At 39.4% G+C, this 22,949-nt stretch overlaps 2 protein-coding genes across 2 annotated transcripts in view; both read right to left on the bottom strand.

Annotated features, from left to right (window-relative positions):
• Positions 1-291: 291 nt before the first annotated feature.
• pam16 (presequence translocase associated motor 16) lies at positions 292-2,191 on the bottom strand. Its single transcript, XM_026325876.1, has 5 exons — positions 2,087-2,191; positions 1,454-1,538; positions 1,019-1,155; positions 744-809; positions 292-450 (listed from the first exon to the last, which is right to left on the bottom strand). Exons 1-5 carry the CDS (start codon positions 2,087-2,089, stop codon positions 364-366), a joined length of 378 nt encoding a protein of 125 aa, XP_026181661.1. The 5' UTR covers positions 2,090-2,191; the 3' UTR covers positions 292-363.
• A 751-nt stretch (positions 2,192-2,942) lies between these two features.
• Positions 2,943-22,949, bottom strand: part of coro7 (coronin 7) — a 91,265-nt gene continuing 71,258 nt past the window's right edge. The window contains exons 10-28 of the mRNA XM_026325873.2: positions 9,721-9,775; positions 9,380-9,437; positions 9,134-9,279; positions 8,928-9,026; positions 8,740-8,844; positions 8,463-8,616; positions 8,201-8,376; positions 7,943-8,051; positions 7,733-7,819; positions 7,385-7,527; positions 7,112-7,216; positions 6,643-6,728; positions 6,379-6,520; positions 6,189-6,278; positions 5,903-6,019; positions 5,630-5,765; positions 5,381-5,472; positions 5,110-5,196; positions 2,943-4,592 (exon numbers count right to left, since the gene is read on the bottom strand). Of these exons, the coding sequence (XP_026181658.1) occupies positions 4,584-4,592; positions 5,110-5,196; positions 5,381-5,472; positions 5,630-5,765; positions 5,903-6,019; positions 6,189-6,278; positions 6,379-6,520; positions 6,643-6,728; positions 7,112-7,216; positions 7,385-7,527; positions 7,733-7,819; positions 7,943-8,051; positions 8,201-8,376; positions 8,463-8,616; positions 8,740-8,844; positions 8,928-9,026; positions 9,134-9,279; positions 9,380-9,437; positions 9,721-9,775 (1,996 nt within the window). The 3' untranslated portion in view covers positions 2,943-4,583. The remainder of the gene's footprint in view (positions 4,593-5,109; positions 5,197-5,380; positions 5,473-5,629; positions 5,766-5,902; positions 6,020-6,188; positions 6,279-6,378; positions 6,521-6,642; positions 6,729-7,111; positions 7,217-7,384; positions 7,528-7,732; positions 7,820-7,942; positions 8,052-8,200; positions 8,377-8,462; positions 8,617-8,739; positions 8,845-8,927; positions 9,027-9,133; positions 9,280-9,379; positions 9,438-9,720; positions 9,776-22,949) is intronic.

Here is a 22,949-nt window from a genome sequence, read left to right as displayed (position 1 = left end):
ATCATAGAAGTGTACACATATATAACAGTTAACAGCGTTCAGGTAAATGTGACTCCAGTTACACACCAACAAGTTTCAGTTTCACTCACTATATTTGTTATTCAAAGCAGCAGTAGCTGAACACAGTGGCATAAATTAAAGGATTTCTTTGTGGTTTTAGATCATCGTAAACAATATATAACATATGACAATCTATAAAAAGGACATTAAGCCCATTTTCTTATGACTACTGCTTGTGATTGCCTTTCTTTCACTGACATCTCTTTCCCACAAAATGTCACAAAGTCAAGATTAAATAAAAGGAGAAGCTTTTATTGGGTCATAATTTACAGAGGATGGGGAGAGGAAAGACAGTTTCACGCTTCATGTTTCTGTATTCTCTTGTGACTGCTGTTTTTGTTGTGACTGAATATTTAGTTCGTCATCTAAACGCTCTTTAGCCCGCACCACCTACATATAAACACAGACAAATAATAATAATAAAGATGATGATAATAGAGAATGAAAAGTCTGCTTTTACTTGTTAGAACAGTTAACATAGGCTGCTGTTTTAACTTCTTTAATTCATTTCCTCAGTTTGAAACAAATCTGAAACATGGATATAGTTTTCAAGCTTATGTCTGAATCATAAGTAACATATTGGCTTATCTGAGCTCAGCTCTTAAATAAATTTGAAAATTAATGGGTGAACAATGTAAGTAAATACTATTTAAATAACAAAAAAAGTGAAAGATATTACTCACTTTTGATTGCAGGTAAAATGAACCGCCCACTGACTTCTCATTGACTTTAAAAAGGTGTTCATAATTCTGCAAGAGACAAACCCATCCTGTTAGTGGAAGTAAACCATTTAATCTTCAGCACAACAGCAACAAGAAACACAGTGGCACATTTTCTTGTTGTTTCAGTTAAAAGCAAGAAACTGCAGACAGAGCAGCACATTGTGCACATTGCTCACATGCAGGTGTAGACAATGGAAAAACCTGTGCAAGGCTCGAGAACGAAAGCGTGACTGCACCTTCTGAATGTCCTCAGGCGTGAGTGTGGAGACATTGAGGATTTGCTGCGCCTCTTGCAGAGTCATCCCAGTGATGCTGGAGGCTGCGGCTGACTGCTGACCTGTACGGCCCCTGGCCTGTGCTGCTGCTTGACTTGCTGTGAGGGAAAACACAAGGCAGATAGCAAATGTTTACCATGAATCACACACCCCAGATGTAAAAATGAAGTAGACAAAGCTGCAACTAGAGCTGAATGACACTTCGATATGACCATTTATAAAAAAATAAGAAATATATAAGAAAATACAAAAAATTGTCATCACTCATTGTTTGGTCACAACAATGGTTTTGCTTTCAAACTACTCTTTTACATGATCATCGTCTCAAAAATGATATTCAGTTTACAATGACATGCCAAAATCAAACAAATCAATCAATCACAGTTATGACCATACCTGCATATTCTTGTTGCAAGGCACGAGCAAATGCACGCCCTACCACCTGAGCTCCCATCACAATGATCTGTGCCAGATATTTAGCCTGCAGGAAGACAAAAAAAAAGAAGACTGGATTACAAAAACATTCATCAGAAGTAATCTGGCAATGACCTGGGTAAAGTCAGTCAGGCCAATGTATTTGCAGTAATATTTTTTCTCTTCATTAACACAAAAAGATGAACTGTTTTTTCTAATCTATCTAGATTGCGTGAACAGCAGACAATTTGTTAGCAAGTTACATCTCAGAGTAAAGCTGATATCAAACCGAGGCAGCAAGAGTCTCCAGGTGCGAAATCAAAGGAATTAATAAAATACACTTTCATTCCTACTGTCAACACCGTGACAGCCTCTATATAAACTCCTCCATCCCCTTTACACATGCATGAACTTTCATTTTGGTATATTAGCTTATCCCTAACCCAAATAATGTCACCGAGGATGTTACAGTGTTGGGAACAAACTGCAGCTCACGTCTCAGCTAATGCTAACGCTAATGCTACATATAAATGACATTAGAGCTCTCCGCTGACTCACTAACGACACCTATAACTGAGGCAATAAAAATACGACTACTACGAAATATATTCTTACCATTTTATAATTTCACAAAGCTTCCAGGGTCGGTGCGCGACGTATGTTTTCGCACATGCACACCGACGAAGGTTATCTAAGGGTCAAAGTTCAAGGAAGTACCGGTAATATAAACGAAAACGACTGTGATGGTTGGTGATATTTGTAACACTGACACCTTCTGGCAGGGAAGTCAAACTGCAGTTTTCTTTCTGTTGAGCTGTGGCTTATTCACTTCATACCAGCAGTGGTGAGAGAAGTAATGAGATCCTTTACTCGAGTAAATACCACTTTGTAAAACACTCTGTTACTAGTAAAGATCCTGGACTATTTAAGAAAAAAAAGTAACATATTATATTTTTAGTGATGCATTAATTTGTGAAGTACATTTTACTGTTGTACTTGACTGACAATTTTTAACTGTTGATTATTTTTCACAAAATTCATAAAGTGCCCATCACAATTATTCCAGAGAACAAAAGTACACCTTTACAGTGGCACATTATGTCCAATACATAGTTCAAAACACCAAATTACTTAAACTACATGGAAATAGTTTAAGTAATTAAAAAGAACCATGAAGTTGTTGGCATTTTTACATGAGAAATTACTAATAGGAGTATGAGAAATAGATATGCATTTGTTTTCTGAATAATTGATCAATTTACTAATCTTAGTGGGCTGGTCTTATAATTTCACAAATAAATTAAAAGTATACACTGGCATGAAAAAAAAAACAACTACAGTACAAATATCTGAAATATGTACTGAAATAGTTTAATTCTACCACACAGACCCATAGATAGATAGTCAGATAGATATATAGATAGATCAATAGACAAATAGATAGATCAATACATAGATAGATAGATAGAAATGTGTTCAAAAGGTGTTTATTGCAAGGCAATAGTGAAAAAAGTCCATACACCATACACCATTACTCAAGACAAAACATACAACCATGCTATACTCACTGTAAAAAGTTATTTTTAACACAATAGAAGTTAATCCACCCAAATATTACAAAGTATGGCATCTGAAAATTACAAGCTCACACAATATACTTCACACAAACAATGATGACACCTACAGTTCATGTGTACAACATTACGTGGCTGAATCAGTGTCGATCAGAGGTTGTAAACAAACTTGGTTATTTATGATGACGTTGCCCTGATCAGACTGGCTGTTATGGCTGCATTATTAGTTATTAATACTTTACTGTTTTTATCTAATTAACATAATGATTACCAACTGCCCTTTAATATTAGATAAGATTATTGGCTTTTTAGTAAGGAATACCACCCAAAACTCAAACCAGACCAACAAAGACCATGACTAAAATTTATGCTGTCCGGTAAAAGAATCATCTAAAAGTATATGAAGGTCCCTCTAAAGACACTAAAAAACAGGTGGTTTGGCTTTCAATGCATGACATTACATTTTTATTGACCTTAAATCCCTGCATATTCATGGGAGTATTTCTGCATGGTAAAACATGCAATTCAGTGGTACAAGTGGTACAACTGGTACAAGCTCACATACCTTTATGTTAAAATGGCATTTAGTTCTAACATTGGCTAAGGAAAAAAAAGTGAACTGTGAAAAATGTTTTTATCATTAGAAAGCCCAGTTCATGACCATACATGAACAATGGAGACCCTGTCATATCCTCAGAGTGGTTTTTGAAGGCTACAACATGTTACAGTAATTGTGTGCATATGTGTGTGTGTTTTACCTGACCAAACAGGAAGACCATATATACAATGTTCACTTGTTGTGCACTCATTAAAATTTTTTGCAGCACTAAAATTTATAAAGATATATTGTGACTGATTATTTCACTGGCCAATAGAAAAAGCAAGTAACGGTCCATTGTGGAGGTAAATGTGCACATTGGGGAATTTTGTACACAGTATTTCACAACCTGGTATCTTCATATCACAAAATTACAGACTAGGCAAAAGAGGAGACTGTTCTGTCTACCAGAATATCTTAAATTGGTTTATCAGAATTATGTCTGAGCTGTCCCAATATACAATAGGATTTCTTCGATTTTACTAACTGTTCTTGTAGCATCTTGTATGCTGGAATATTTTCTAAACATTGTTATTAATGTAATATAAACATAAAGCAATTGTCAGATTTATCGCAGATTGACTTTGGAAATATATAAAGAATTCCAGGTGAAAATAATTTTCATATCAAATATCATGCAATTTGATTAACAATTAGACCAGTGACATGATTTCCCAAAGCTAAACCAACACTGTGATAATGCACAGTACTAATATCAAAAAGTCTTTTAGTTATTAACATTTTTTGCCCACATTACCCAGACAGGGTATTTATAGAATTGCATTATTCACATTGTACAGCATTGTTTGTGTGTGCAGCAGGCTGAGATGTTAGCTGATATAGCTTAGATGACATCTGGGTGGCACCATTGAGCGGCATTGAGCTGGTCTCTCTTCTCTTTTGGCACCATGACCGAATAAAAAGCAATTTGATGTTGCCTCTAGTCCTCCTGCAGAGAAGTCACAGTTATATAACAGACTTCTAATCATTTTACCTAAATATCCCTTTGGCCCTTTTTAAAAATAATTGTGTTGTTGTTTCTATGTATAGCAAAAACATAAGACAATTACATATTTACATTTTTTCCTTGTATGTTTTTCTGATGTAATATCCAATGGTGGAATGCAGTTAATTCAACTGAGCATTGTCAGTATAATCAGTTCATGTGTGACTTTCATGTATTGTGTATCAATGTCATTAAAAAGTCATGTTGATATTGTGACATTAATTTCAGCCTCATAAAAACCAATTCAGTAATTTAAAAATTTCCCTATTTATTACTCACATAAACACTTCTAGTTGTCAATGGGTTGAGGCTACGTGCGACACGAAAGGAAATTCCTTACTATATATTATAAGCCAACGGAAAACCAACCTTACTGGGAGCACTGTGTTTAAGTAGAACGGACATCAGAAATACAAGAGCAAGGCTCATCTTTAAAGACAGTTCTATCACATTTACTCACCCACTCGTCCTCATCTACTCCCTGGAAGGACTCCTGTGGTAGCGGGTCGTCCATATTCCCCAGTTTGGCTACCATGGCACTCAGCAGCTGGGTGACATTTCCACATATTCAGATTTTTTATTTTATCCTATTTATTTATTCTGCAACTGCTAATGCGCATGCACACTGTAACCTGTTTAATACAGTATGTGTAATACACAACTGACCAACTGTTGAGATGCTCATACACACAATAGAAACACAATTACACAGTATTTAAATTTGTCTTCACCTCCTCTTTCTTCTGTTCATCAGTCTTCTCCTCCAGGTAAACAGAGGATGGCAGATATTTCCTAACTGGAGCCTCTTTGGGGGCCTCACTCACTGAGAAAAAAAAATACACACACTCAAACACATAAATACACCAGATCATATCGAATACCGGAACGTAGATTGCAAAGGTAAGTATCTTGATCTAAACTGAGGGTTAATTGTCTAGTTAAGTCTATATGTATTGATAATCTCTGTTCTGTGTTCACACCTGGTGTCATGTCTTTAGGCTTTAGGCTGATCTTTTTGTGTTGGCCATTGGAGCCAGACAGCCAAGCAGAAGCAGTCAGAGCCGGTTCCCACCAGACTGCTGTGTCTGTGTACATGTCGTCCTGGAAAAACTCTTTCTGAAGACCCAGAGCACACAGACAGAAAATGCAATTACAGTGAGGAGCGAGAAGCGAACTCAATACCAACGGTTTAAGATCCAAAAGAAAGGCATGCAGTATTACAATCTGTCCCCTAGATGGTGTAGTTGTCTCACCTTGACACGGGGCACTCTGAAGGCCACTGGCTCTATGGTTGTCTTGGTGAGCATCAGCCCGACAGCTATCTCCACATCACGCACATTGCACTCTGTCTTGGGCAGAAAGGCCAAGCCCTGCAGGCAGGAAATAATCAGAGTTGTCAGAATGTAGCGATTACAAGCAAAAGTCACACCCACAGCAACACAAAGACAACACAGGCTTTAAGTTTGATATTGCAACCACTTTGTCTGAAATGATGAATTATAAAAAGTAATGAAAGTAAGAGGAACGTCAGCTCAGCACCTTATGGGGCTCAGGAGAATTAAAACTGCTGCACTCAATAAAGTACGGCTCTTCAGGGACAATCTCATAAATGTGAACTCGGCTGTCGCCCTAAAAAACAAATGGAACACAAGTTATATAATTCTTATTACTGTCTTTCTTGGTTCAAATGTAACTTTTAAACAAATACATATCATTTTTATTTGCTTACTTTTCCAGTGAGGATGACCACACTGGTATCAGGGTCATAGAAGGGGATTAGTGTGGAGGGGGAAACGTTGATTTTAACGCTGGCTATGGCTCCAGAGGACAGGGAGTCTGTAGAGTACAGGTAGAGTCCTCTTTCACTGCGACTGCAGAAGAAGGAGAATAAGGTCAGTGCTGAGCTTTCTTTTTTGACTGGCCCTATGCTGCACTAGGACTATATTTTTTTTTTACACCATTTTAACACCAAAATTCTTGTCATATTTGGTACCTGTCAAATCCTGACACCAACAGGTACTTGCCCTCACACACCCACACAACACGAGCTCCCCTAGGGCCTTCTGGACCTGGGCCCTCCTACAAAAAAAACACAAAATACAACCAAATAGTAAGTGTGAGTGGGAGAGATAAGTTGAGAAACACGAAGGAGCCGTGGTTTTTGGTAATTAAGCAGTCCTGTAATGCAGTGCCTCTAGATGGATAATGCCTCCTACTGTGGCTATTCTCATTCACTGTAGATGACTGCATAGGTATGTTGCTTTTACTTTTTTGGCTGTTTTTCCATCAGTTATTTCGCACATTTTTGAGAGGAGACAACTGATTAGTGCATTATTATTGAACATAGCTGTTATGTGAAACTGCCCATGATATTCAGAGTATTTATTGCTATTCATGTTTGCATTTAACAAATTAACTTTTAAGGTGCTATCCCACTATAATCCTGTGAATGTTGTACATACCTGTACAGGTGCAGTGGACTTGCGAGGGTCATAGATGCGAACCTTCCCATCTTTGCACACTGTGGCCAGGAGCTTGCCATCCGGGCTCCATGCTATACCAAAGACCTGAACATAATCCAGAAGATGAAGCAAGAAAGAAGAATAAGAAACTTAAATGACTTATCAAACAGCATTTTATAAGCAAAGACATCCTGCCTTTCTTACTGGTTTGCTAATCTACTAAGCATTGCTTATTTAGTAGATTTGACCGGGGCATGGATTGTGGTCACCCACCTGGTCCTGGTGTCCAGTGAGGACTTTGACCTGCTCGCCAGTCTCCAGGTTCCACAGTTTGACTGTGAGATCGTAGGATGAAGACACCAGGAGTCCACTGGCCAGAGGATGGAACTTAATGGAGTAAATCTTCTCTGTGTGGCCTATAAGGGGTCACAGCAACTGTCAATCAAATTGACTTTCACTTTGTTTGGACTAGTGTTATCTTCTTTCTTCATATACATGATATATCTATCTATATATATCTATATCTATTTATACGTGTAATATGTCAGGGTCATAAATAAATACATCTGCTATAGAAAAAAACTAAATTGTTGTAATTTTGAAAAGTGAGCACTGTCCTACCTTGCAAGATGAGCTCAGGCTCAGTCAGGGTCTCTTTGAGTCCACCCTGTGGTACCAGCCACACTCGGATTTTAGCATCATCACCAGCTATGATGACAGGAAGGAAATCAAGTATGTTCATTCATACTCATTTATCACCTTACACAGTGAGAGGACAAAACAACATACAGCTGCACAGACTCCCCATACACACTATATCGGTTTACTTACCTACAGCAAGTCGGTGTGTGTCAAACGGGTCCCAAGAGAAGTCAACCACATTTACAGAGTTTTGGATGGTGGGCAGGGCTGTCTCTGGTAGCCTGCCAGGCTGAGAGCGCTGAGGAGAGGACAATCAAAGACACACATATAGTAGTCTCACGTACATGGGGGAAAACAGAGAGTTGATGTGGAGAACAAATAGATTTTCTAAATTTACATGATGTAAACAATAAGATGAGATAAGATCATTTCCAGATGTTGCTGTACCTCGAAGATTGCAATTTGGCCCCCGGAGATGGCGAGGGGCACTGCCACACGTTGGCGGTTGACACAGAAGCCATCACACTCTCCTGGTGTAGTCAGATTGAGGCCACGCATGTTTGTGATGTGCGTGTCCCGGTGCATCACCACACCTTGGATGTGACGATACTTAGAGGTTGGCCCTGGATGAAAGATTGTCTTAAATTAACAACTTTGCTACAAAATAAACAATATTATAAAATATTAGACACATAGTGTGTGTTCATACCCAGCAGGCTCTGAATAGTTTTGGCGCTCTGGCTGGGACTGGGAAGGAAGCCTGAGGAGAGGCCAGAGGTGGAGGAGGGAGAGCGCGACGGCACTGCACTGCTGCTAGGAGTGCTCAGAGGACTACTTGAGGTTGAGCAGCCAGGAGCCAGATCCTGAAGAACAATATAACTTTTTAGTCAATAGTTTCAAGTTTTTATTTCTGCTATTTACTCCTGATGGAGAGAATGAAACTTTGATACAGAAATGCTACTGGGAAATGTATCTAATTTTCTCACCTCCTTGCTTTCTCGCCTGGTTGGATCCTTTTTAGCAGGCATCTGTTTTGCTTGTGTAACCTTTGGTTTAGGCCGTTTGTCTGGTTGGAGGCTGACTTTCTCCACCTGAGCACAGATAGATCTAATTGTTTGAGGTGTCCCTACAGTGTAAAGGCTTGGTAAACTTGTTAAGAGCAGAGAACCATTACCTGCTTGTTCCCCCCTTTCCACCACTCCTCAGCAGACATGGCTGGAGTTGTGCCGGCAGTGTCCGGATAAAGGTCATCATGAAACTCCTGGCCTGATTGCTGGTAGACAATGTAGCGCACATAAGTATGCACACATTAAAACAGGCAACGCAAAGATATACATTAATTGCACATGTTATGGAAACTAGTTTTGTGTATGTACACACCTTGCGAGGGACTTGATAGCTGATTGGCACAATGCAGCTGTCTGTCAACTGGAGCAGACGCATCACTTCACAGGACATGACATCCAATGACAGCTTGGGTACCATGGCAACCCCTCGTGTTGAGGTATCCGTCAGACAATGGCTCACTACAGCGATAGAATTGAGAAAATAAAAAAGAATGGGAGGTGATGAAATACTAAGGAGGCTGTGATCTGAGCAGACAGATAACAAATGGCCAGCTCTTACCTTGAGAGAGGAAAGGCTCAGTGGAAGAGACTTCAAAGCAATCAACCACAGTGTCTCCCTGTTCAGGAGATAAAATCATTAAATCATGCAGTTTACTGCAAAGCAAAACCATCTTAGCAATGAATCAGAGAACAAATTACTTTAAGCTTAATTTCTTATCATACCAAGATTATCATCAGCAAAGACATAAAATATGTATGTTAGTAATGAAAATTGACCTTTCAAGTACATACCTCTTAATACTGCTGAATAATTTGTTTTAACTACATTAAACTTCTAAGACATAAATGTTTAATATTTAAGCCATCAGTCAACGTTATCACCCGACAGAATGACCTTACCATGCCAGCCAATATAAGCAGACCAGTGTCCTCATCAAAAAGAGGGATCAGTAACCTGAAAGTAAAGAGAAAAGGAGAAGGAAATATACAAATATAAGACTGAGCCATTCAAATTATACATTACTGTTTCATAACATGTCACAGAATCTGTGTGCTGACGTTTTCAAAGGTGCCACTAGATGAAGCAGTGTGTTCAGCTTTAGGGTGAAAATGTTTACAGGGTCAGGTCAGCATTTAGAAATTGCTGCAATTTTGTCACAGATCCTCCAATTAGAGAAAATGAAAAATTATTAAAAAAATGCTAATGTTAAAGAAAAACTCAAATCAACTTGCAATTACAAATTAAACTCAAAATGGCCTCTGTGATTTTTTTTTTTTTGCACCATGAAGGCTAATGATCTTTTATCAAATGAGGGGGAAACATTAAACATTATGTATATTTGTTAAAAGAAATAAAACTGCACTCAAGCTGTAACTAACAATTATTTTCATTATCTCCTTATCTGTTCATAATTATTTAAATGAATTGATACATTGTACTCTATAAATGATCAGAAAATACTTTCTTAAACCCATGGTTATGTTTTTACATAATGTTGCCCAACAAACAGTCCAAAGCAAATATTCACCCATGTGACCCTAAACAGCCTGTCACCTGCCTCGTCTCATGACATGAGGTAAGACGACTGAGGGATGAGGAAAGCAAATCAGCTTTTAGCTCAGTGAGGAAAATATACTCTAGTTAGTTAGCTCTAGTAATTAAGCCAAACAGGAAATCATGGCTTAAACAGAGGCATACTTGCACAAACACAGGCAAGGTTGGCACGTCTCACTTACTCTACTTTATAGTTCCCTTTATACTCTCAGCCTCTCTCCTCTTTCCTCTCTTCATTAACGAGAGCAACAGTCAGCATACTGTATCATTTTCCAGGGCTGGGTTAGAGGAAGAGGACAGAGAGTGATGGCTGATCTAACCACTTCACATCACAGACCAGAGATAGGCTGATTGAAGTGGGCAGGCAGTTCCACTGATTGGCTTATGATGACGGCCTTGAATAAGTGTGCTATCCTAGAAGAACGCCAGTCGGCTGCCTCCAAATCAACTGAGAATGACAGACTGGTGATGTAATGCTCCAAGTATGACAACATAATGACAGACTTGGTTTGGGTGTCTAAAATGATGGCGCATTGTGACACGCGAGAGTTTATGCAAAGTACATGTGAGAGAGTGAAAGAGAGTGTGATTGTATGTCAGCTGTGTATTTGTATGAATCTGAAGAGAAAACAGGAAGCTGTGCACATTTTGACAGCATCACTAAAAAAACTGACTACCATTTTTGTGGTTTTATTAGCTCACACAGATAAAAATCTTTTTAATTTAAATGTTTGTGGATGTAAATTTTAGATGTTAGATGTAAATTTTTGGCTTCTGGTAGTTTGCAGTCATAGCAGACAAACAAATGAATGTTGGTCATAAATGCAAAGACAATTTGATAATCCGTTCTGTCAAGTGGAAATATTATCTCGTCTATGTAGGTTAAAAATATTTTTATTATGCAGTAAAGTCTTAAAATAAACTTTATTGACCCTACAGAGGGAAACTGTACAAGAACAGATGCATGTTAGATATAGGTAGTTTAGAAATACATATAATACTACCTGCTAGATGCAAATCAAAGCATTGAAAAACAAATAAAATGTAGTAAATATGAGTAAATGGCAGGTGTAAAATGTATTGAGACAGGAAGACAGTGGTCAAAATATCAGAGATAAAAACGTGGTAAACAATTAGCTATAAAAAATGCACAAAAAGTGTGAAGTCATATTCAACACAGTAGTGCAAAATGTTACAGTCAGCAGTGTTGGCAAGAGCAGTAGTCCCTGAGTTGTTTTTGAATAAAACATGTCTGTGAAGTCAGCGAGGGGTGGCCACGCTTGGTTAGGATGTCTGTGTGTTCCCATGTCAGAGTCAGTCCACAGGGAGTTCCTAAACACCTCCATTCCCACACCCCTCTGTCTGCCTGTCAACCTCTTCTACGCTGACTCTTTACAATCCAAAGCCACCACCTTGCACCCTATGCTCTCTTTGTGTTTCCAATTCTAATTATTTCCCCAAATGGCCTCCACTTTCTCTGAGGCCTTATCTCTGTTTTTCTCACAGTAAATGTACAAATCAAACAGGCACATAATAGGAGTGGGCCTTTATCACTGATAATGGCCTCTGTTTACTATCGCTTTCATGCTCCACCTCACCACCAGCCCATTTTCCCACACACAAAAACACATACATGCATGCATGTGCATATTTATATACATAAGCGTACAAGCAAACACAAATACGAGTGCTAACAATGTGGATTAATGAAGTATACGAACATTCATTACTAAGAGTGAGTAGTTAGTAGTGTGGGAGCTTGTACTGAGCTTGATCACATGGGCTGATTATGAATGAAAAGAAAGAACTACCTTCATTCATGCTTTTGAGGAGATGGTGTAAATATAAGTGTGTGTGTGTGTGTGTGTGTGTGTGTGTAATCCAAACATAATCTTATTTCTAAATTGGGTGTGTGACTAAAACAGGTTTAACCACACACACACATTAATTGGCCATCAAATAATACTACAAAAACAATAAAACATTTAGACTTTCTGAGTGGTGACCTAAGAGAAAGTGGGAAAAATAAAGAGGGAAAGATGCCCACAATATCAGAATGTCAACACCTTTCCAATTCTTCCAACACTCTGCAGTGAGTCACCTGATGCTCTGAAAAGGCCCCTGACTTTGGTCTGTTACTTGGCACCCTACTCTTATAAAGGTTTGTACAAAACAGAAAGTGGGAGAGAAAATACCCCCTGTCTTGTCTGCCATCACCTCACACTGCTCCCTCACACAGACCCAAACACACATAATAATATGACCTGCCATGACAGCAGCCTTCAGCACCAGCAGATATGATGGAGTCTGTGTTTGAGAGGTTGTGAGTGAGTCCAGGTATATTATGATTATGAGAATGTGTTGTCATTTGATAATATAGGAGATACTGTAATAACTTTTAAATGAAGTGTCAGACAAATGGATACGTGGATGACAGAATAATGCAGAAATGCTGTGTGTGTTTTTGAGTATTTGTCTGGGTGTGTGTTGGATTGTGTGTGCAAAAATATTGTGCATGGGACAATATGAACAGCCACTGCAATCTAATTTATGGGTACATCCAAACAGAGACACGTATTACATTACAAGCAAATGCTTAGCAGGCGCATGTATGTGCCTACATGCATGATATACACCAACACACTCTATGCTTGTATAAAAACATATTACAGGCACATCGAGATGCACTGACAGCATGAGACATACAAAGTAGTGCATTATATATAGTCATTAGGTGGAGTTAATGAAAGCAGCCTGTAGAGTTATAAGGTTATGGGCTGAGCTATACAAGCTATGATCAGATCACTATCAGTCAAAAGGAGCTTTATCTGCCAGCTGAGATCATGGCCTTTAGCTGGGCCAGCCTTATTGTTAAAAACACACACTGGAGAGCACAGTCAGCTGCAGTCGACAGGTATGAGCTGGACAGAAAATAGACAAGAAAGAGAGTGGAGGCCTTTGGGGAATATGAAACTAAAACAAATCAGCTGGATGTCTATATCTCAGTTTTAGATTTTTTTTCGGACTTACACAGGATCATAGGTTTATTGCTCTTTCAAGCTAAGCACACAATGGAAGTCATTCAAACTCTAACCAACTCTAATTTTTTAGTCATGTGTTGTCTGAAATTAACTGTCATTCTCATTCTGTTTTTAATATTGTATATAGGTTTTAACAGTTATATGTCAAGTATCATATGCTAGTCCATTCTGGAAGAGAGATTTCTATTTTGTAATTGTTCCTGAATCCGCTCCCCTTCCAATACCATTAAAGTATTCTTCATCTCAATCTGGGGTCTAATTATAGATGATTTTATAAATAAAACTGACTTGATGATCATGGACAGGCGCACAGTTTTTTAGAATCACAACCATCAATCTGAAGATGAGATTTGAACAGTGGAGACTGGGCAGCATGGTGACGGAGTGATTAGCACTGTTGCCTCACAGCAAGAAGGTCGTAGGTCTGAAACCCGGCCTTCTCCCCTGTGCTTGCGTGGGTTTTCTCCAGGTACTCCGGTTTCCTCCCACAGTCCAAAAAAAACATACGTTAGGTTGATTGGTGACTCTAAATTGCCCATAGGAGTGAGTGTGAGTGTGTGAGGTTGTTTGTCTCTGTGTGCCCCTGTGATGTTTAGCCACTGGGTATGATGAATGTCTATGCAAAATGTCATGGCAGCGCATCTAAAAGTTGTGGAGATATGAGTCGATAACAAAGTGGACTAATAAGCACCAATACTATAACTAGTGCCATGTCACCAGTATGGCCTAAACGCATGATAATTATGAGAATTATTACACTCGCTCTCTTCTGTCACAAAATTCTAACCATAAATCAACTGTAATATGATTTTCACTCCTCCACACATAAACATCAGATTAATATAGTGGCACATCTGTTGTGGTATGAAATTAATAAGTCAAAAATGTATGCTCACCACTGGGCTGCAGCTAAACACCATTATCTGATTCAAAAATATGACCATATTAGCGCATGCTTTTTCATTGTCTGCGCTATTTTCATAATCACTATCTGATGTAGACAGTTCTCATGACCAGATTGCCTATTTATTCTTATGACAACCCTGTGACAGAACACACTCTGTTTTAGTGTTATTATTCTTCTGTGAGGAAACTGGACACAGCTAATGGTTTTAAGCAAACTTACACTGAGGGCTCATGAGTGTTCGCATTTCCCCAACAATGGAAGGACTGGTGTGGAATAATCCACTGGTGATTAACTGGGATTCATAGCAGAACAACACCGGCCACACAAATCTGTCTCTAGGATGGTAAGTCCTGGGTTGGTTTCTAGTGGCTTTTAAGTATGTGGCATAAAAAGGAATAAATCTTTTCCATGGGAGACATGTGAGTGGGAATTCCAGAAGATCATTGAAAATATTCACTAAACCACCAACAAATGGTTTGGCAATAATATTCCTTTCAAACTCTGAAATATCACAAGCCTTTGAGTAACATTTAGTTAAAGATCTCTCAGTTTGGGTTATAAAATACAACTGTGACTTGGAAAAGGTTAAAATTCTTTTTTTGTGTCTATCAGATAAAACATTTCATCCCATAGAGTCTTTGGGGATTTTCAAAATACTTACAGAACTGAAGTGTTACTACATGTCTTTCAGTAAACCTCATATTTGGCTCTATGGCTCGAATGCAATGATAAAGAAAAAGACACACACTGTAGGTTTTTATATGGTCTTAAAGCCCAAACACAGCTCTGCCTGGGGTGGTAGCAGCTTCTAAGTCAGGATGAGTTCAAGGATCCTCAGCATACCTGATCTCAGCTGCACAGTCGCCCTGCCGATCAGTGCAATATAATTTCTCCATTGTGTGTGTGTGTTTTGTTTCCTGTATGTGTGTCTGTTTAATATATTTGCTGGGCCTGGCTGCCCAGCTACCTTCAGTAGCCAGTTCATTAGAAGGGAATTAGAGTTGACGCGCTGCGTTCCTGAAAGGGGGAAGAAAAGCTAGGATTATTGGTGGAGGGGCCAGCTGTGACCACGTCTGGGCCCCAGTGATGAGGCTCTCAGATTTGCTGCCAAGTGGCGGCTCTCCCCTCTCCCCTCACTTCACCGGACCCTGTTCTCTGGCCCCTGATAACTGGAAGGCACACAAACACAACCACACAAGTACATGTAGTGACACACATACATGTGGACACACACATGATCAGGTTTTAATTAAACTGACTGAACCCTATGTCAACAGGTCACTGCAGTGGAGATGACCACCCCCCCAACACTATTAATTCCACACACAACCACAAATCACTAAATTTAAAAAAAGCGAAAGTTTCAACAGTAATTACCCTCCTGTCCTCAAGAAACTTAATAACGTTTCATCATCATTCCAACTTGTCATCAGTACAGCTCCATCTGTACTTGTTGACACAAGCAACCCCAATGAGTGCTGCACATCTCTTAGTTAATCCCTGTTTGCAGGGGGAAACAATGAGCCCACAACAGGAGAGTCCATACTGCATCAGCCACATATCACATCTTTGCAAAATTCCAAATATATATAGAAGAACAACCCCTTATTATATAATATAACAGAGATTTAGAGACAGCTCGAGACTCTGCTGTCTGACCACATGATGGACATGTCTGTTTTCCATAATGCTGGCATGAAAAATAAAAGTCCTATTTATTTATTTTTTTTGTAAAAGGACAAAGGGAGAAAACCAGAGAAAACCAGACCTTCAGCTGGTTGAGTAGATACTTACACAAACCTAAGAAACACACGCTTCTACTTATCTGAGATGAATAAGAGAAATTAGAAGCTTGTCTTTAAAATGATACACACTCTTGTCAGCTCACACACATATAAACACTCAGGCAGACCTATAAATGTGTGGTAAACTGGTCCAGACTGGCTGAGCTATAAAACAGCCAGGTCACTGATCATAAACTGGCAGGAGACCACAGACGCTCAACATCCAGCACTGCACTGTAGACTGGGAGGGCTAAAGGGGGATATTGGTGGGGGTGGTTTTTGTAGGACGTGGGTGGGCAGCAGGTTTTGGGGGTATACAGACTGAATGGGAAGTAGGGGTGTGAAATGACTAATGGGAAGCATGAATCTTTTAAACAAACGGGATAAAAGTACAATAGAATTGGCATTGCTGATTAAAAAAAGCACATGTACTTCCAATACTGTGTTTCCAGTACTAGGTGGTTAAGTTTGTATTTTCATCTGCGAAGTCTGATGTGTGTGTCTTTGTCTCTGAAGAGCTTGCTGATCGCCGTGGAGCCCCGGAAGAGATGTGTTCTGCATTAACCTCAAGGTTCAGCCTAGATGACCATTAAATGACCTGTTGGTGAGGGCCTGGGAACCAAACCAGCAGCCATGGCTGCCTCAGAGGAGACAGGAGAGAGGAAGTGATGGCACAGATGAAAGAAGAAGGGCTAAGGGTCATGACCAAAGTGACACTCTCAGCTGTTAGGTCACCCAAAGAAAGACTATGGTTGCTTTTTAAACACAGAGCACAGACAGAGGAACACATGTTTAAAAGGAAGTAGAGGAAACAGTGAACTGTTTTGCACTTGAGTAGCAGTTGATGGATTCACCAGTGTACAGTGATAAGCAAAATTTCTGCCAATAAGGCATAAGATCAATTCTGCAAAAATGAAACTGAGCCCAATTTAAAACATCTGTAGGCTTCTCACGGTTACAAAAATCTGTCTCTTTGCGTGACTTCTGTCTTCTGTGTAAACCAGAGTTTGCAAGGTAAAATAGAGAAGCAAATTATGTCTAGGTTTTCCATTAGATATCTCCTTTCATTAACAAATACAAGATTAAGTCTTTCATTAGTATTCCTATGAAAGTTACCCTATGTGTCACCCATAAGCTTATGCTAACACATCTTTTGAAAAAGAAACTGTTGATCACATGATACACTGTATATCAGCAGATATAGCGATATTTGGAAAGCTGATTTGTATCTGTATCTGACTACAAAATATGGATGTTGTGTCTTCCACAGTAATTATTCTGGATATTGGAGGCATAACTTAAACACAATGATCATACAGTAAACTTCTACTTGGCTCCAGTGAGTCAGTCACTCCACACTGTGCATTTGTTGCAGGGAACAAATTGGAGATGATGTCAGTCTTAGGTGCACTCTAGTCTATTTTTCCTACTGTGGAAAAACCACAAGTCCAAACTGTTGCTGATCTGCTATGCACACGCTGAACTGCTCAATTAAGTCTACTTTGAAAACACAGTCCACCAATAAAAGGCTTGATGAAGGACTTGCTGCCCTGTTAAAATCCTATTCAGCTGAAAAGACTGTGGTCGCTGCTGGGCAGATACTTGGCTGCTAAAGAGCAGGAACCCGACCTCTTGCCACAACTGACGTGTGGTATCACATGAACTGGATGTTTATTGATCAAGGTTTTTAGCAAATGTTGCTCAAATCTTCAGCCAAAGTTCCCTTGAATGATGGCAGTGCTTGACCTTGTACCAAAGCTCACACTGGATGATCCACACCAATCGGAACATACCTGCACTATCACGTATGACTGAGTTTGCATGTGTATTTGTCAGAGGTAATCCTTCATACACAGCCAAGACAGAATTATTCGAAAGGCTAGAACCATAAAACCCAGTAATTTACAGACTAAAAACATTACTGTTTAATATTTGTTTTTCCTTCAAGCTTGAGTATGTGTGTGCAAATGGGTGAAAGGGTCGACTTAAGAGAGGGAATGAGAAAAATAAAGAGAGAAATATAAACCCTAAAACAATTTCAAACCTTATTTCTCCATTCCTGCTCAACTAGACCTACAAAAACATTCTTCAACAGTGTGCCTTTCATCGATCTTTCATCGCGCATGTTTTGACTCCGTGGTGTCTTCCAGTTCTGCTTTATCAGAGTCATTTAGCTGAATTTATCTTTTTGTCTCGGTACCAAGCAACTGGGTATCTGACTCACGTCTCTGTGACAGACACAGCTTTCTGGCTGCAACTGTGTCTATACTTGCTCTTCTGGGTCAATCTAGAATGCCACTTTATCCCATCTGCTAATCTCTCTCATATCTCAAAAGCACAAACTCTACTCCTGTGGGATGAAAATCTTGTATCTCCACAAAGTCAACACTTGGAAACAAAAAAGGTTTTGTGACAATGGTGATCTTTTGAAAAACCACAGACATGGTTTGGTATGGCTCCTCAAGGAGGATAAAGTTGTTCAGCTCAAGTAAAGACATGAAAACGCAAAAGTATTACGACATTAACAAAAGACTATTCATGTCCACGTGTAACATGTGGGCTTAACAAGTTAAAAATGAATTCGGTACCATAACCTCAGCCTGACTATGGGCCCAGGTCTTGGCCTTACCTTTCCCCCTTTGTCCTGAGTAGACTGACTATGCATGAAAGCCTGTACTTTCTGTCAGTGGGTCCTACATTAAATCATCTGCTTTAATGACCAAAGCAGGGATTTGTACAGTGAAAACCAATAAAAACCTCACAGAGCAGAGCAGATTTACAATAAGAGAGACGTGAAAGAGTGAGGGAGGGAGAACAATAAAAGAGAAACTGAGCGAGGCAGGGAAAAGTAAGAGATAAGATCACTATCACATTCACGTAGTAAATCAACAGTTGTGCATGTCGTCACACATGTTTGTGTGCGAGGGTCCTCATAAGAACACTTTGAGTTCTATCATGACAAATCTATGAGAAATATGGGACTCGAGAGAGGGAACAAGAGAAAGTATGAGCCTGAAGACCTGACTTTATAGCCCTGATGAGCTGCAACTGGTACAACCAGACCAACTCTTCTCAACACCCCCACATGCACATACTGTACACACATACTCTACACACATATACGCACATTTTCATGTTTTCCCCAACTCTGTCTGTGTTTTGGTCAAGAGTGAAACCACAATTTGTGACCACCCATACAGAGTAACCATTGCTAATGTACAGTTTAGCATTCCAGTCATACAACAAAACTTTGTGAGTATAAACTTTACACTGTCAATAAAGGCAGTTTTGGTCAAAAATAAAGTAGAAAATTGTGCATTTGACAAAAGGATGAAGAAAAAGAAACACACACTAGAAGTGTGTTTCTAGTGTCTATGCAGCCACTATCACTTAACAATAAGCAGTGTCGGCCAGATGTTTACAAGCCCACATCCCGCCTCACCCGAGGTCCTTCCACCACGGCATGACGAGGCAGCTTCAGGCAACTTGTTAACACAGCAGATTTCTCTGGACATGGCTTTTCTAAAACCAATAACAATAGAAACATGACACTCTCCATTACACTTTCTTTTCTAATCAACTTCTGTCACTTCTTCTCAATGTCGAGGCCTCCACATGTTACCATTATCAGCACTGTGTGTCACAGCTGAAGGAAGGTTTCCTTATCTGTGTGCAAGTGCGCCTGTGTGTTTGTTGTTATTAAACCTCCTTTATTTAACTAGGCAGGTCATTTTAGAAGCATGTTACTCAATAATTGCCTGGCAAAACCAAAAGGGGCTTTAGACCGAGGGATAGTATCACCAAAAAAGAACACACAATAGAGGGAGACAGAAGAAGAATAAATAAATGCATGCGGGCAGGAATGGAGCCACATTACACTTAAAACAATGCACCAGAGCAAGACCACACAGTCTGACTGATGAGCAACAAGGGACAGGAGTATAAAGATGTAGTGTACAGTACTCAAAGAATTAATCTATACTATGAAAAACAGGAGATGAAAGAATTACTGTTAATAAGAATTACTGTAATACTGTGTGCATGTAACTAGAAACTAAGAAGCTAATGCTGGACAACATGAGTAGTGAGCCTGTGTATATTAAATACCTGCTTTCATGCAGTTTTAAAAAAAATGTCTTTACATGTTTTAAATTTTCTTTTATTTCTTGGTGCCGTGGTGCCTCTACACAGATCAGCATGCTCCCACCATATCATGTGACTAAGGCAGCTAGGGGATGGACCAAAGCTTTCTATCTGAAAGTAGACTGAATAGGATCTTACTGACTGTGAGTCAGACAAGTGGAAATCTTTCTTTCACTCTGCTGCTTTACTAAACATTTAAAAATTTAGGTTTAAATTTCAGAAAATGTAAATGTATTCATTAAAAAATGTTTAAAATGAATGTGACAATGCACACAAAAATGTGGAAGTTCGAGCACAACTACAAACGTGTCAGAAATGTTTGTACATGTATGCTTATTCATATACACACATCCCTCACAGTGTACGCTTTGACCAATTTTATCGCATACACATATAAATCACTTATCTGAAAGCACCAAGCTGACCTGATGTGACCTGTGCTGCATTACTAATACAGCAGTGCAGTCGTAGTGAACTGATTGAGCTGTTGTCAAACTGCAGGCATGCTGCTGTTACCCAATACCTGACATACCAGGCTGCAGGGTGAGAATAAGACTGAAAAGCAGGAAGGAGGGTGGAGAAAAAAATGACAGGGGGAAATGAAGGAAGGGGAATGAAGAAGAGAGGCTTGTTCTCCTGATGAGTAAAGGCTGGAACATATTTTCTGGCCTGCACATTTCCAAACATGCACTGGGTTGTTTGGAGGCATAAGTGCATATGTGTATCTGTTTCTTTAATATTTTTAGGATGCATATTGTTTTCTGTTTTGAAGCCATGACAAAAGCTGGATTAACAAATCAGCTTGTTTGTTGATGGTGGATTTGTATGTGTGTGTGTTGACTGGTTTCCAATAACACCCCCTTCTCTGTGTAGGTCCATATATAGGTCCAGATGTTGACATACATCTTAGCAAAAACATCAATCCAATCTGACTGAGATGATTAGCTTGTTCAGTAACTTCATGCCAAATACCCATAAATCTCTGCAACACTTTTTTAAAAGACCCCCTTCCAGATATTCTGCAGGATTAACCATATTTGAATTTAATATTATTCTCAATCTCTTCCTCTTGGATCTCATCCCTTCTCTCTTAGGCCTTTTTCTACTCTCCCTTCCACCTCTCTTATCTGAGCCCCAACAATAAGCTGAAACCCATAATTATTAGCTCAAGAGAAAACAGATAACCGCCTATAACTGCTCTTTCCAAAAATGCAGGATACCACAGCTGACACAGCAACCACATGTATCTAGTTTAAGACTTTGAAGACAAAATCGCCATAAAAAGAACAAATCACACAGTATAGTTGCTAATGGAAGCATGTTCTCCATCAGTTCAGTAATATAAGTCAGTAAATATAGAAAACAAATGACAGATTTATTATACTTTTAAAAATAAAATGTGGATTAAGGGCTTGCACAGCTCTGGGGCACGCATGGCCCAGCTGTGCTGTCTCTGTGTCTTTCCTTAATGAGTGCTAATGTGCACTGGAGTTAACACACTAGTAAACCTCAGTGAACTATGGTTTGACCTCTCCGCATCTCTGTGCGTTCACTGTCTCGCCCTCCTCTGCGTGAAACAAACAGCTCCTGCAATCACGAAACGTTTAGTGTTCAGATTCTTGAGGTCTTTGTGTTGAGGGTCTTTTCGTGTCATTAACATAACTAGCTCACATGAAACAATGTTCCAATGAGGTCAAAATGCCACAGGGAAATGACAAAAGCCTAAAATTGTAATAATAAGAAGAAACACAAACACAAAACAAAAAACAGACGACAAACAGGAGCCAAATTCTGCTTTATATATGAAGACATCCTGCCTGTGTTCATAAAGCAAGGCTCATTAATGCAGCCTCTCTAGTCCACTGTCTGACAAACGAATGGTGAGGAAGGGCAAAATTATATTTTAAGAGAATATTCCAAGACATTTTCATTCTGGGCATGCAGTTCACATCAGGACACATATTCTTACAAAAGCCACTCTGGCTCTGATTACTCACGGATAAACTATGTAAACAAGATAATAAAATGTGCACTTGTTGTAACTATGTTATATAAAAAAAAGGTTCCTCAATGTAAGACAGCTTTATGAGCAACAGATTGACTTATAATGGGTAAAACTGACAAGAGAGGGAAAGTGGGAAGTGTCAACATTTCATTTTTATCTAATGCAGTGCTGATTATAGTTCTATGTGTTTGTTCTCACAGAAATAGTGACAACTTCTGCTTTGATTACACTCATTATTCCTGGCCCTGTCAGCCATTCTTAATCACCTTCTGGTTAGCAGCCACTAATTAACCATGCATGTTCCTATCTTCTCCCCTCCCGTGTTCCTTCTCCTCTGCGTGGCACTGCTTCCCACTGACATTTTTCCTAGCTACCGGGTGCTGAACTGTGGGAAGAAAGGCAGACCAGGCCTGGCCGCATCTCACGGCAGCCCACACAGACTGCCGTCAGAGCACATTTACGTGTGACATGTAGTTGTGAACTGAGAGGCTGGTGTGCATCTGCACAAAACATGAAAGAACACAAAACCCCAATACATATGCAGATATACTAAACACTAACAAAGGACACACTCACACTCTAATCTAAGCCTGTGAAGGACAGGGAGAGGTTGGGAGAATAGTGAGTAGAGGTTGAGATGGGGCTCCATCAGAAAAACATCCAGGACGATCATTCCCAGGCTGTCCTAATGAAA

Source organism: Mastacembelus armatus, chromosome 8 (assembly GCF_900324485.2).
Source record: "Mastacembelus armatus chromosome 8, fMasArm1.2, whole genome shotgun sequence".
Lineage (NCBI taxonomy): Eukaryota > Metazoa > Chordata > Actinopteri > Synbranchiformes > Mastacembelidae > Mastacembelus > Mastacembelus armatus.
Note: the sequence above shows the minus strand (reverse complement) of the source record. Positions and strands in the feature narration are given on the sequence as shown.